The 12,759-nt window shown below is 40.3% G+C and overlaps 1 protein-coding gene across 6 annotated transcripts; it reads left to right on the top strand.

The window, feature by feature from the left end:
• Positions 1-4,265: 4,265 nt before the first annotated feature.
• LOC149948280 (2',3'-cyclic-nucleotide 3'-phosphodiesterase-like) lies at positions 4,266-9,668 on the top strand. Of its 6 annotated transcripts, none has more exons than XM_090173269.1 (7): positions 4,266-4,386; positions 6,996-7,145; positions 7,211-7,339; positions 7,706-7,930; positions 8,012-8,378; positions 8,449-8,705; positions 8,763-9,668. In XM_090173269.1, the coding sequence occupies exons 1-7, from the start codon at positions 4,279-4,281 to the stop codon at positions 9,165-9,167; spliced, it is 1,641 nt and encodes a 546-aa protein (XP_090029395.1). In that variant the 5' UTR covers positions 4,266-4,278; the 3' UTR covers positions 9,168-9,668. The 6 variants fall into 6 exon arrangements, with proteins under 6 accessions (XP_090029395.1, XP_090029394.1, XP_090029398.1 ...); XM_090173268.1 differs by having other exon boundaries at positions 4,282-4,386; positions 6,993-7,145; XM_090173272.1 differs by lacking the exon at positions 4,266-4,386 and adding an exon at positions 4,615-4,719 and having other exon boundaries at positions 6,993-7,145; positions 8,763-9,667.
• Positions 9,669-12,759: the final 3,091 nt, after the last annotated feature.

Raw genomic sequence — 12,759 nt, 5'->3', positions numbered from 1 at the left:
CTCTTAGCATTTTAGTACTAAGTGCTTGACCTTTCCGCAGGCCGTAGTCTTTAGACACCATCTGTTGCTGACTTTTAGTATCATTTTTAAGCAGTAGACAATGGCTCTCGCGACGATAGCACGAGCTTTCTTACCGATAGATAGCGTCTTATAAGGATAGCCTGCAGAAATTACGCGTTTCTGCTAGCTGTCACCTCCGTATTCACTCCCTTTGAAATATTTTATCTAGACCTTTATATACGTTTCCTATATCTATGGTGCCACCGGACATAAATGCACCAATTTCAAAGTAGTAAGGCTTCAAGCGCGTTTCCAATTCCGACACTCCATCGATTTAATTTATTATAAAACTGTATAAAATCATTAACTTCCTCTGGTTCTTGACAGCACCGACATTCTCCAGCTCGAGGCAGTGCCAACTTCAAAGATTTATAAAAAGTAGTTACGTACCAGTCAATTATCTAGTTCATTTAGAACTGGATTGGTGGTTTTCATCAGTTATAGCTAATGGCTCAAAGTTGTAAGTCAATTAATATTCTATGAATATGGCCAACCTTGTCAGGAACTAATCATATTTCAACTTTAAAATCTAAAATTTTCAACAAAATGAACCCGAATCCGAACAATTCGCAACCGAAAACCATCGCTACGCCCATAGCTACGCCCCTTCGGGTCGCCATTGAAACCTAGATAGGCTTCGATAATGCTGGTTCAGATGTACATCAGGTCAAATGGATTCTTGGGTTGTGGAAGAAGGCCAAGTACGCTTGGCTTCATTTGAATAATAATTAATCGGTTTCCTTCGCTCTAATCGTATTATATATATGTATTTTTTATTTTTATGCTTATTTCGAATTGGGTTTTTGTCGGGTTTTATTTCGGCTGTAAAATTCTGGATTGTGTTTTTGGTATTTCCTGGATTGTATTCGATGCTGGTTTTGTGTATGTATTTTTATTTTTTCGACTGTGCTCCTCGTTTGTGAGTGAGCCGCCCTGTTCCAAAAGGGTTGACAGTAAATAAATCTTAAATCTAGGTAGCGGCTAATGCAGCAGACGCTATTAATTTTTCCTCGTCGTTATTTGTAAATTTGACTTTATAATTAATGATACTTGCATTGTAATATAATTTTTGCATACTTTTCTTGTATTTTGATAAGTTTTTTTTTATTCGGGATTAATTAATCAGGTGGAGATATGTGTAACGGCCACGCCAACGGGGGGATACGTGGGGACAGGGGTGGGGACACCCGTGGCGGAAGTATTCTGACCACTCGTTGGGGGATTGGTGGTCGTCCTCACACGGCCATCCACAAACTCTCAGACGCTTGGGATTACAGGAGTACGCCACTACTCCCGGCATTTTGATAAGTTTATTTAAGAAAAACGTTCTTATGGCTTTTTAATTTGTCTGTAGCAGACGCTAGATCATTGGCTACCGAGAGTCATTTCGGTCGCGAATAAATCGATTTTTTTATGAGAAATAATATAATTAATTAATTTATTTATTTATTACTAGCTGTGGGGGGGTTCAACAATTTACAACTAAGTTTGGTATTTTCAGCGTTTTTAGAGATATTTTTGAACGACTTCGATTTTCCAACTCTAACATCGCGGCTATATTTCACTGTAATGCGGAGAAGTGGTAAAACGTTCATGAGGGCTACAAAGCGACGCCACCGACATCTATATTCGTCACTGAATACAAGGAACCGAAGGGGGTCGATTTAGGGGGGCTAAGCTTTCAATTTGGCAACTCTATCCTAATTTTTCCAAGTTGAAGATTAAAAACGATAATGACTTTTTAACACAACGTGCTGAAGTCGAGGGGTCGGACACTTGCCATTATTTTGTACGGGATTTCGGGATTTCGTAGAGATTTTGGCGATTTTATCATTACTTTTTGAAGTGATTTTCAGATTTCAATGTTAATTTACCATAGAAAGAGTTAAAAGATTTTGCGATTTTAGACAAAGTGTACGGGATTTTGGTAAATGTCCGACCCCTCGGCTGAAGTCTAATGTTTGTACATAGTCTTATACCCCGCTCTGTATAATCTGTAATCCAAACGCTCAATTTAGCCCGCTTTGTTCTATACAGCGTTCTGTTTCTTAATATGGCGTTATAATAAATTAATCTGTTTCTTTAATTTATGGATAGCTTGGTTAATTTCATCATACTCTGCTGGTGTTGAATTTCAAATGAACGGTTCTTAAATAAAATTCGCGATAAATTTCAATATATTAATTGTACCACATTTTACTAAAATTATTGTTTATAGGAAGGCTCCGCAAACCCCCCAAAAAGGGACAGTGCGTCATCGGTTAAAGTTCTGTTAATTCGGTTGTGAAAGACTAATTACACTTGAGGACACGTTATGGAAAATTAAAAAAATAATATATATTAATTAATAATAGTTAACATTGCCGATAAATTGCTGGTGGGAATTTTGAATTTCTAGAGGCAAAAGTCGTCCACATTAGACTTTAAAACCCAGTCGGTAAGACCTAAGACCATTTACACCTGGACTGCAATGAAGGTAGGCGTTGTTGTCTGGCTGTCACCGCTACCCCAACGCCCAAGGTTAGTAGAACTGCTGCTCAGCCGCACTATTGCCCAACGCCACCACAAGAGAATTCGGGCTGAAAACACGCGTTCACTTCGCGCTCCTCTCCCGACATTTTACTCTGTCACCCCGCGAGTCCTGACCAATTTTCGCCCGTTATTTACGGCGTCAAGAGAGAGAGCGCGAACCGTTCGCCTCCTAAAGATGGGAGATAAACAAGAGGGCCCGGCAGTCCCAAATAATAGTTTCACACGAGCCAAGCTTTACGAACACAACGAATAGTAGTATAACCGTTAACGGAAACAAGAACAAATAAAATAAACTGTCAAAAAAAACCGCTCGAAATATTTTTGTGGAAAATATGGGAACCGCTCGAAATATGTTTGTGGGAAATATAGGGGTGACAATTTCAAAAACTACCCAGAGTGTTTGGGCTAAAGGGTTAAAAGACAAACAGAAGCGATTTCACCACGTTTAGAGATGCACTTACGAAAACCCATGCCACCCCCTCCCCTCCCTTCACACCTTGGGGCTCTGGGAAGGTGATAGTTCTTAAATTCCACAGAATGGCTGGGCTCCGAAGAGTCGCCAACAATATAGAAAGGAGCGCTCGGTGGGAGAGCCGCCATATCTTATCCTCCCCCACCCGAATGGAAGCGAGAGGCAAGCGCTGTTGCGGAAACCGTGTGCGAACGAAAACGCCAAAACGCCAGAGACGGAAACGGCAGAAGATCGCCGAATCTTGGTCTAAGGCCGAATCCCGAAATTCCCGATCCCGATTGCCCGACTTGCAAGGTTGTTGGTTGTCTAAACCACGTGAATTTTAGGGATGAAAAGCTGGTATAACTATAGGAGCATATGGCTAGCTTTCTACGGCCTTTCCCTCTCTGGTTTAAAGCGCGAGCGTAGGAGGATTCTACCGTGGCGTAAGAGAACGACGTTATTGCGGACGGTGAGAATCCTACCGTGGCGTTCGAAAACGGCGTGTTTGCGAACGGCGGCGGCGGCGGGGACCGTAGCGGCTACGGGAGTTTTACTCTAGCCTATACTAGGCTCGTGTAAAACTGAAAAGGGGGGTTGCTGCATATTTGTGGATTACTATAGCGGGTTTTCTCCACTTTGGTGGTGTTTTGTAGCGGACACTCTGAAATCGGAGTTATAACGTTGGCATTGTAGTCCAGGTAAGACTGTTGACCAATAAAAGTTAGACAAACTCTCCATGCAAACTGGTTTGAAGCGATAGTGTGACCAGGACATTATTATGTACCTGCGCGCCTTATCTAAATAAGTCTACTACGTAGGTTAGAAATACCCGATGACGTTTTTGAAACACATTTTACGAGTGAAAATAGCTTTACAATATTTGGTCAAAGAATGTAGGTAAATGGGCCTTTGATATCCAACAATGCGTTGATGTTATTGATATGAATTTAGTGCTCTATTAGTTACGCGCTCAAGTATTATTATTAGAATAACCACAGGAAATACGCATTTTTATATTGTCTCTATATATACTTAAATGTATACCCTTTTGAAGTTGCAACTGATTATAGATTGCCCTTACTTGTAGCACCCCGAAAAATATTACATACGAAATCGGGATTCTACAGATAAAACCATACGTAACTATCTCCTGATAATTAATCTACGATGACAAATGTTATTTTCCCATCAAAAATGTACAACTATTAAATTCTAGGAAATACTAAACTGCAATGAGCCACTTGAACGTTTTCAGTACAATGGGACACACCCTGGTACTTTTGGCCATTTTGTTGGTGGTTATTACGACAGCAAATAGAGGTTCATCCCAAGAATTGAAGGTGAGAAATCATCAATTGTTATTCGCTGTTAACTCGAAAACAATTTTGAAAGCGTACAGTAAATGAAGGTAGATATCGCGTTCTACCGGTACCCCATTTTTGAGACGCGGGGAATTGAATTGTTTCGTCGCGATGAATTTTTATTGCTCCAATTTCCTTTGCATCGAATTTATAATCTTATCTTTAGACTTCGAGAAATCTGTTGCCATTTTTTATAAGCTTTTACGTCAGAAACGGCCACGATTCATCATCAACAAAACGAATCGTTGGCCCAGTTCTTCATTTGTCATTTGAAGGGACTTAAAACAAAGATTGTAATCCGTAGAACAAAAGGTAGGTTTGTGGGTTAAACGTCCAAATTACTGAGAAATGACCAAGGGTTTAGGTATTGATTTAATAATAATAGAAATAATAATAATAATCAGCTAGGCTAATACCCAAGGCACCACCTTAGGCCCATGTCATCTATCGACTTATAATGCCTTTAAACAGGTGGCCGGGTTACAAGCGTAGTAGGGTGGTGGCCAGCCCTTCAGGGCCGGTGCTAGGATTTTAGTTTGGCACCCGTTCCGGCGGGCCCCTTTCGGAAGCCCGGGCCCGGGGTACTTTTGCCCCACTTACCCCCCTAACGCCGGCCCTGCAGCCCTTCATGCCACGCGAGCCAACAGCTCCCTAACTATTACCGTTAACCTCTACAACTTTTGATTTAGCCGTCTTCGCGAGTACACAGAGTCCAAATAATTTGGGAGCTTATAAAACGCGGTATAACCACGATATCATTTTTAACGAAATAATAAAGCTGTTAATTTTCATTAATTTATGATTTAGTTCAAGTCATCAAAGGTTGTTTAAATATCGTAAATCGATTACGATCTTAAGCTAGTCTACAAATTGTGATAACGTTTATAATCCCGTTTTATAGTTTTCAAAGATACGAAAAATTGCGACAGTATTTTATCGTCGGTAATACGAACACGACTCGAGTTTTATTTGATCGTAGATAGAGCGTTTCGGGTCTCAAGGTCTGCGCCGTTGTTGAGTCTCTCCCATTCCGCGCATTCGCTGAACGGAGACTCGTCCCGTTGTTGCCTTCGTCGCGGTTTAAAACTTATTCGAAGTTTAACTTTAAGCCGCCCTTTTTTTTAATTGCGACGCGTCATGTGGACTTGGGGATCTCAACAAAACACTCAAAGTGGAACGGCACCAAAAACTCGAGGCAACCATGTAGGATTATTTTAATTAACATTTAGTTCTCGTATCATTTCCGTATAAATGTAAAACGTAAACAAAATGGGAACGAGGAGTTCGGTCGGCTGCGAGGAGGCGGGACGCAAATGCCGTAATGGTATTGTGACCAGCTGACTCAGTTCGAAGTACTCCAAAGTCGCTTCGAAGATTCGAAGTACTTCTATTTTGTTTTTTATTTTAAGAATTGGAAGAGTTTTGCTATTAGTAGTTAGACAATGTTTTTTTTTATATAATAATGAATGCACGTGGAAGATTTATCTTACGAGAAAAGTATATCCATCTAGATCATTGAATTGAGAATAATACTCATAAATGCAAAATTTAACCATGGTTAGTTTAAACTAGTAAATAGTAAGTAATATACTATAGAGACAGATACTTCATGGTTTAAAATAAACTTTTATTAAAAAGAATATTGGGGAAGCTTTTCGAGCCCACTCGCTCCTTTTCAACCCAGATAGAAATGGCGAAAAATCCAAATACAATATCTGTTTGTATTTGGATTTTTCGCCATTTCTACAATTACGATTTAGGTTGCCATGGTTACGCGGGACCTGTTCTGAGAAGACTGTACGAAATTCATCTTTATAATTAGGCGGTAGCGCCATCTATATTTTGTAAAGTTATATGGCTAAAAATAAATAATTATTAGCTAACTCACCGTAACTTGTGTTAAAAAGGATCGTGTTAACAGAATAAAATTATTTTTAAACAACCCCAAAGGTTTGTTTGTTACGAGAAATACATTTTAATTTCGCGTCAGATTCGCGCAAAAATTCAATTGTCATATAGTGGCCACCACCAGAGACAGACGCCGCCACGGTAGAACGATAAAGATGATAAAGTTTCCTTATTGAAAGAAATTGGTCCCGCGCCAGCCAGATTTAGTTGTAACTCTATTTATTCCAATCCCAACTCAATGATCTAGATCATTAAAATGAAACGTGTACCATCGCAGGATCGATCGGGTACTACAAAATGGGAGCGAAATTACCGCGTGTAATTTGCTCCGTCTTATGACATAAAATGACAAAATATACAATCCTATATACTTATTTCTATTAAAACCATATTTTCCGTACGCATTAGTTTTACCGATTGTATTACTCCATCTATAACGACATAAAATGTAAAGATTACACTACGTTTGGCTAAAAACCTATTTCCCATATGTAATATAGCTTTAGAAAGTGATTCGACCTCGTATTTTGTATCTTACTTTTCTTCCGAAAAGTATTTTGAAAAATCCGCGTGAGACTGCGTTGGTACATGATTAATACTTCTAAATCGTAAGAGACATATTTATCGCGGTAGATACTTCTTGTAGACTTTTGGTTTTAGATTCATTTTTGATTTAGCAGCGTAGAAGCCTTCCTCAAGGCAGAATCAGTCGAGATGAGGGAGCTGGAGTCTTCGAGACCCAGAAGCTACGAGCCGCTAGCTTGTCCGTCGAAGTGAACAGCCATCCCACCGCCGCCGATGAGAGGAAATCTCGAATGAGATACGTCAAAGTAAAACCAAAGAATACATCATTTCGAAAAATGCGTTTCTTTCAAAAACATTCTCCAAATTTTAGGGCAAAAGTGCCAATAGCGGAACGCGGAGAATTTCTTCGCAAGGGCCAGCCATGGGCAACATCCAAGTCCAAGCCCAACAGGGACGCAAAGCCAGTATTGACCCGACATTAGACTTCCCTATTTTAAACGTACGTACTTTAATTAGCGAGTTTCATCTATTGATTATTAAAGTAACTATTGGCATAAGTAAAGTAAAAACTTTAAGTACGACACTTGCTATTGATTTACTGCTAATTTTCTTTTTTCGACACTGACGCTCTTGCCCAACTCCGACTTGGACTCGCAATCAAATTGAGTAGTATTTATCGTCCTTATTCGCCTTTGGCGTATTTATACAATAGGGGCTCTGCGTTGAATTAAACTCGTGACAATTTTTGTTAATTTGCCATACTTATGGTTATTTTGCTACTTACGCTATTAAGTTAGACATTGAAACTCGCAAATTCGCTTGTACGCGAGAGTAACCAGACTTGACAGTACAGCGTGTATTGCAGGATAATAAAACCAAAAATTTTATTCGCTGTTCCAAAGTAATGGTAGTTCTCAGAGGACTTCCAGGTAGTGGAAAGAGCTACTTGACGCAAATACTTCTCGATACATATAACCGCGGTTGCGTAGTTTGCTCCGCCGACCATTACTTTAACCAAGGAGGCATCTACCGTTTCAACCGTGACAAGTTAAGAGACGCGCACAATCAATGCCAGCAAAGATCTAACCAGGTAATTCACCGAAAAACCTCCTGGGGAAAGATCGATTCTGTTTTTTCGTTGTAAGCCGCTATGATTTTGATTCACATACAGGCGGCGACCAACGGGAAGCACCTAATCGTGGTGGACAATACCAACGTTCAGCAATGGGAGCTGGACTACTATTTAGAATGCGCCAAGAATCACGACTACATCGTGCTGTTCATCGAACCCAAAACGTCTTGGAAAACAGACGTCTCGATTCTCAGTCAAGTATCGCAGCATCGCGTCGAAGAGGACAAGCTGCTCCAACGAAAGCGTCAATGGGAATACGTCATCCCGCTTTACTACGGCTGGTTCCTGAACTACGGAGATTCTCTTACACTGATCAAGACGGCCTTGGCGTACCTCGAGGAATGCAAGGCGATCCCTGGTTTCACCAAACAAATCCACGAGCAGTTCAGTTTCAGCGGCGATCGAGGTCAGTGAGCCAACGTTATTATTAATCCGTTAATAGACTGATCTAATTTTTATATTACTTATTGGACTAGATTTGGAAGGTTATTACAACTTGGATACCGCTAAATCTTTACACATCACGGCGGCTTACTTCGGAAATAACTCCAAGAATGATATCAAACAGTACCAATCATTGGAGGCCGTGAAAAAAGCTTACGGAGAGGCTACCTTGATTAAGGTCATTGGTTTCTTTTTAACGCCTTATACCATCGGAGCCAGAGTAATGCTAACCCCTAAACAGCTTCAAGTATGGGCTAGCGATGATGAAGAACGTCCTCCACCTGTACAGGTAAAAATTCTTCTTTCCTTCCGGCGCGAACAGTTTTAACAAATCATATTCCTATAGGTTGGATTGGACGTCATGAGAAATAGCGGCAAACCAAAGCCGAGACGCAACCCGATCAACCAAACGACGTGCATACCCACGTTGAAATCTCAACCCAACCCGACCGCGAAGTCCAAGAACCGTTTGAACCCGACGGACGGCGTTGGTCGGAGGGCGCACGTCACGATCGGGCACGCGGCTGGCGTAGAAGCTGTACAAACTGGTTTCGACCTGCTGCAAGCGATTGATTTCGAGCGGGAAGCTAAAAGGACCAATAAGAGGGAACTTCCAACCTTCAATTTGAGTGGCGCCGTGGTTCGAAAGTACGGCGAGGACATTTGGGTCGTTTACCCGGACCAGATGTTGACTATGGACGCCTTGTTCGCCTATTACGCCATTCGTAATGAGATAGGCTCGAGTCACTAATGCCTCCAGTCATATTATACGTGTTTGTAGTGGTGTTGGAATCAAAATGCCTTCTTCAGACGATCGTAAAATTAGCCGGGTCCGTTTATTATTATTATTAAACAGCAGGGGTTCCCAAATGCTGATTTGGAGTAAACGAAGATTTCGAGCTTGAAAATGCTGATCTCGACCTTGAAAATGCTGATCTCGACCTTGAAAATGGCAATCTTTTAAATTGGAAATTTATTAAACAGTTTTAGTTACAAGCCCCGATTTGAAAATGGACATTATTGGGCTTTCTAAACTTCGTTTAAGGCGGTTTAATACGCTTCGTATGTGGATGGTATTAGTCGGGGCTCTGCACTATATCTACTCTTCCAATTTTGTATTATAAACCGTCACCATACCATTTACCTTTAATATACCCAATCGTGTAAAAATATTTTTAATGTTTACAAAAAATCATTCGAATTTTTTTATATTTTACAATGAAATAATTAAATAAGAAGAAATAATGTATGACGTCTATTTTTCGTTAAACCATATTTTATTAAACTGAAACTTATCTAGTGTGCTAGGTAAACCGATAAGTACCATAATAACAATAAGTAACGCTATTGTTTAAATGTTAATTTTTATCACCGAGCCTTTTTCGTCACTATCACTCTCGCTCCGCTCCGACTTGGAGAAGTGCCTTAAGCATATTTTAAGACTAGGGCGCTCAGTACGGTGATAATTTTTTGCTAATCGTCGTCCTTATTGGTATTCTGTTTCTATAGATTCTACCACCTCTGCTACTACGTTAAAACTATTACAACTACGTCTTTTACAATGACGGATCTATCGATTAAGGATTATACTACTACTACTACTACTACTATTGCTACGTCTTATACAATGACGTATCTATAGCGAAGTGGAATTTACTGTCGGGAGGGTCTCCACTAGTCTGATTATTCAACGCTGACGGTGCAATGGCAGAAGCGGTCCGCTTCACTCTCGCTCTTAGACGATTTGCCGTATTTGAGCTGACAGGTGCGCTGGCAAGGTTCGACGTCTTCGGGGGCGAAATCGTAGGCTCTCCTGCTGGTCGTGATGTTGACGTTGACGTTGCACGCAGGGCTGTCTTAAGGCATTGCCTAAATGGGCTACAGCCCAGGGCCCCCAGCCAGTTTTGGGGCCCCGGAAAGGCCAGCCATACAGCCTCTACTCTATGGATAAGGTTTTAGTTGTTGAAATATTATTTATGCTCATTTAATATTATTTATCTTTTATTTACGTCGCGTATCATACGGTACCTACAATTTCTAAAACCTAACAGCGATTCACTCAGTCAGTAAAAATCTTATTTTCAGTACGCCTATGTTATACTTTTGAAATTAATAGTTTTGATTTGATTATTGTATAGCTGAATTTAGACAAAGTACACACAGGCTGACCGTAGGGGATCGCAAAGGTCTTAAGAAATAGTTTAGCCCAGGTCCCCAAAAGGTCTTAAGACGGGCCTGGTTGCACGGCCTGGTCACTCCCTCGGGGCATTTGGACAGGACCTTCTTACGACGTAGCACGCAGAAGAAATGACCCAATTTCGTGCAAAAGCTCTGTAGGATTTGTTTTTTAGGCTTTCCTCGAACTTTTGTTTGCAATCGCAATGTCTCTTCTCGCCGCTGATGGAGTAGAACATATGCTCGACGAAAGGGTCGCCTGCGAAGTAAGAAAAAGGAAGGTAAGGCATCGCAATAGCGCTTATGACCATTTTTGCGTCAAGGATCATTTTGTAGCGCCATAATTCACGTAATAAACCTACGTACGACATTGAACGATTTCGGTTAATGATTGTCTGTCGCAGAGTGATTGCGTAGTCGGAAGAATACACCCTACTATGATCTTAGTCGGCGAAATTATTGTCCGATTTGTGTGATGGCGATAAATACGAATGAAAATGCGTGAAGGTCTAAAATTCGAAAATAAATACCTTCAGAAACGAAGGGGATGATTACAATGGACAATTTTATAGTCCGATTCGGTAATGTATCATATACGTTATTTTTGCCGTTCAATAGGCCTTGGCTGATACTTCAACAAGTCTATCTACTTGACATTTCCAAGGACTAGTAACAGCTCTCGGAGAGTTCCCTGTCGTTAGCTACGTAATGATTTATATGGTCATTGGCGAAACAGACTATCATTAAACTATTATCGTCGAAACGATAGTAAGTATCGTATTAATATGTTAGTTATGGTAGTGCAAATGAGGAAAATGCCAAAATGATTCTCGTGAGTGTATAGTACCGAATTGAATTTTTTATCCGCGGTTAATTGTGCCAAACCCTTATTGAAATGCGTCAACGAAATGAAACATTATTCCAAATGAATCACGAACGGAGGGGCTCCCAAAAGTAAGATACTAGAAAGTGATAAATTATTATCAGCCTTTTGAGCTGATTTGTGTAGCGGGTAAACAAATATTAAGGGGTATGGTCGGCTTTCATTCCCCCCAAAAATGTTTAAGCAGAGCATGTTATTTATAATCAAGAGAGGTTCGATTTTAATGCTTTTATTTATACTAAAGGGCGCCAATTTTAACCTTTTGGTGGGGTGCAAAAAATTACTGGCTTATAAAAACAACTATCGGCATCAGTAAATAATGTTCAACTCAAAAAATATCCACGACAAGAAAAAAAATTAGAGGTTTTCAGTTAATTTAAAATTTTAGTGCCATCTAGTTACACACCCTAGCACATTATCTTGACGTCACTTCTTAGAGGAGCTCCGACCACTAACTCCTAATTTAATATTGGATATACCCTTAAAACTAGTAATTTTAAGTTTTAGTCGTCTGTCCACGACCTTGATGGAATTGAGACTTTGGAATCTAACTAACCTTTTCATCTGAGCTAGAAATTCTAAGGTCGTTTGCAGCAGCTAAGCAGGCAATTTGTTTATTATAAATCACAAAGCTTTTTAGCGTGGGCTACAGCGTGGCTCTATGTTCTTTCATACCGAATTCACGAGCACTCGTACGAATAGAACATTATTACCAGTTTTTTTTCTTGACGTCTTTGTAGTTGCACTCGCCGGCGCCTTTGTCGTGGGAACAGCTACCTCTGGCTCAGTAGTATAGGTTGTTATTTTCATGGTTCGAACTAACCAAAATAAAATCTTTCAGAACACGCTATAAGTGGAAACATTCGTAAAAAGTGACAAATGTTTTGTCTTTTTCTTTTTCGACGTTAAACGGAGTAAAGCTCACTTGTGGTTCGACAGTCTAGACGTTGTAGATAATTCCAAATACCCAACCTGCGGGCAATGTATTTAGAAGTTTCTATGAGAGATATGTAATACATTCCGCACCGAATTAATCCATGGCAGGAGCCCCTAGACTTCGAGCTTCTTTGGGAAACTCAACCCCTCAACTTCCCCCTCCCTCTTGTGTTTCCTGGGCCCCTGCTTTTGGTGGGCTCATACACTCTTAAAAATAAAGGCGTTAAAAATGTGTTTAAGGGTGTTATAATGATTTGAAAGGGGTGTGAAAATGGTGTTTATCCTCTTGTTAAGGGGTGAAAAAAGTGTGCAAAGGGTGTTATAAAGGAGTGAGAGAGGTTTAAACACC

Source organism: Leiobunum rupestre, chromosome 4 (assembly GCF_980474605.1).
Source record: "Leiobunum rupestre chromosome 4, qqLeiRupe1.1.hap1, whole genome shotgun sequence".
Taxonomy (NCBI): domain Eukaryota; kingdom Metazoa; phylum Arthropoda; class Arachnida; order Opiliones; family Sclerosomatidae; genus Leiobunum; species Leiobunum rupestre.
Note: the sequence above shows the minus strand (reverse complement) of the source record. Positions and strands in the feature narration are given on the sequence as shown.

What these genes read in the sequence shown, in the direction of transcription:
- LOC149948280 (XM_090173269.1), top strand. Translation starts at nt 4,279, where the DNA reads ATGAGCCACTTGAACGTTTTCAGTACAATGGGACACACCCTGGTACTT. An exon ending in GTTCATCCCAAGAATTGAAG is followed by an intron (nt 4,387 to 6,995) that starts GTGAGAAATCAT and finishes TTGATTTAGCAG; the next exon opens with CGTAGAAGCCTTCCTCAAGG. An exon ending in GCCAGCAAAGATCTAACCAG is followed by an intron (nt 7,931 to 8,011) that starts GTAATTCACCGA and finishes ATTCACATACAG; the next exon opens with GCGGCGACCAACGGGAAGCA.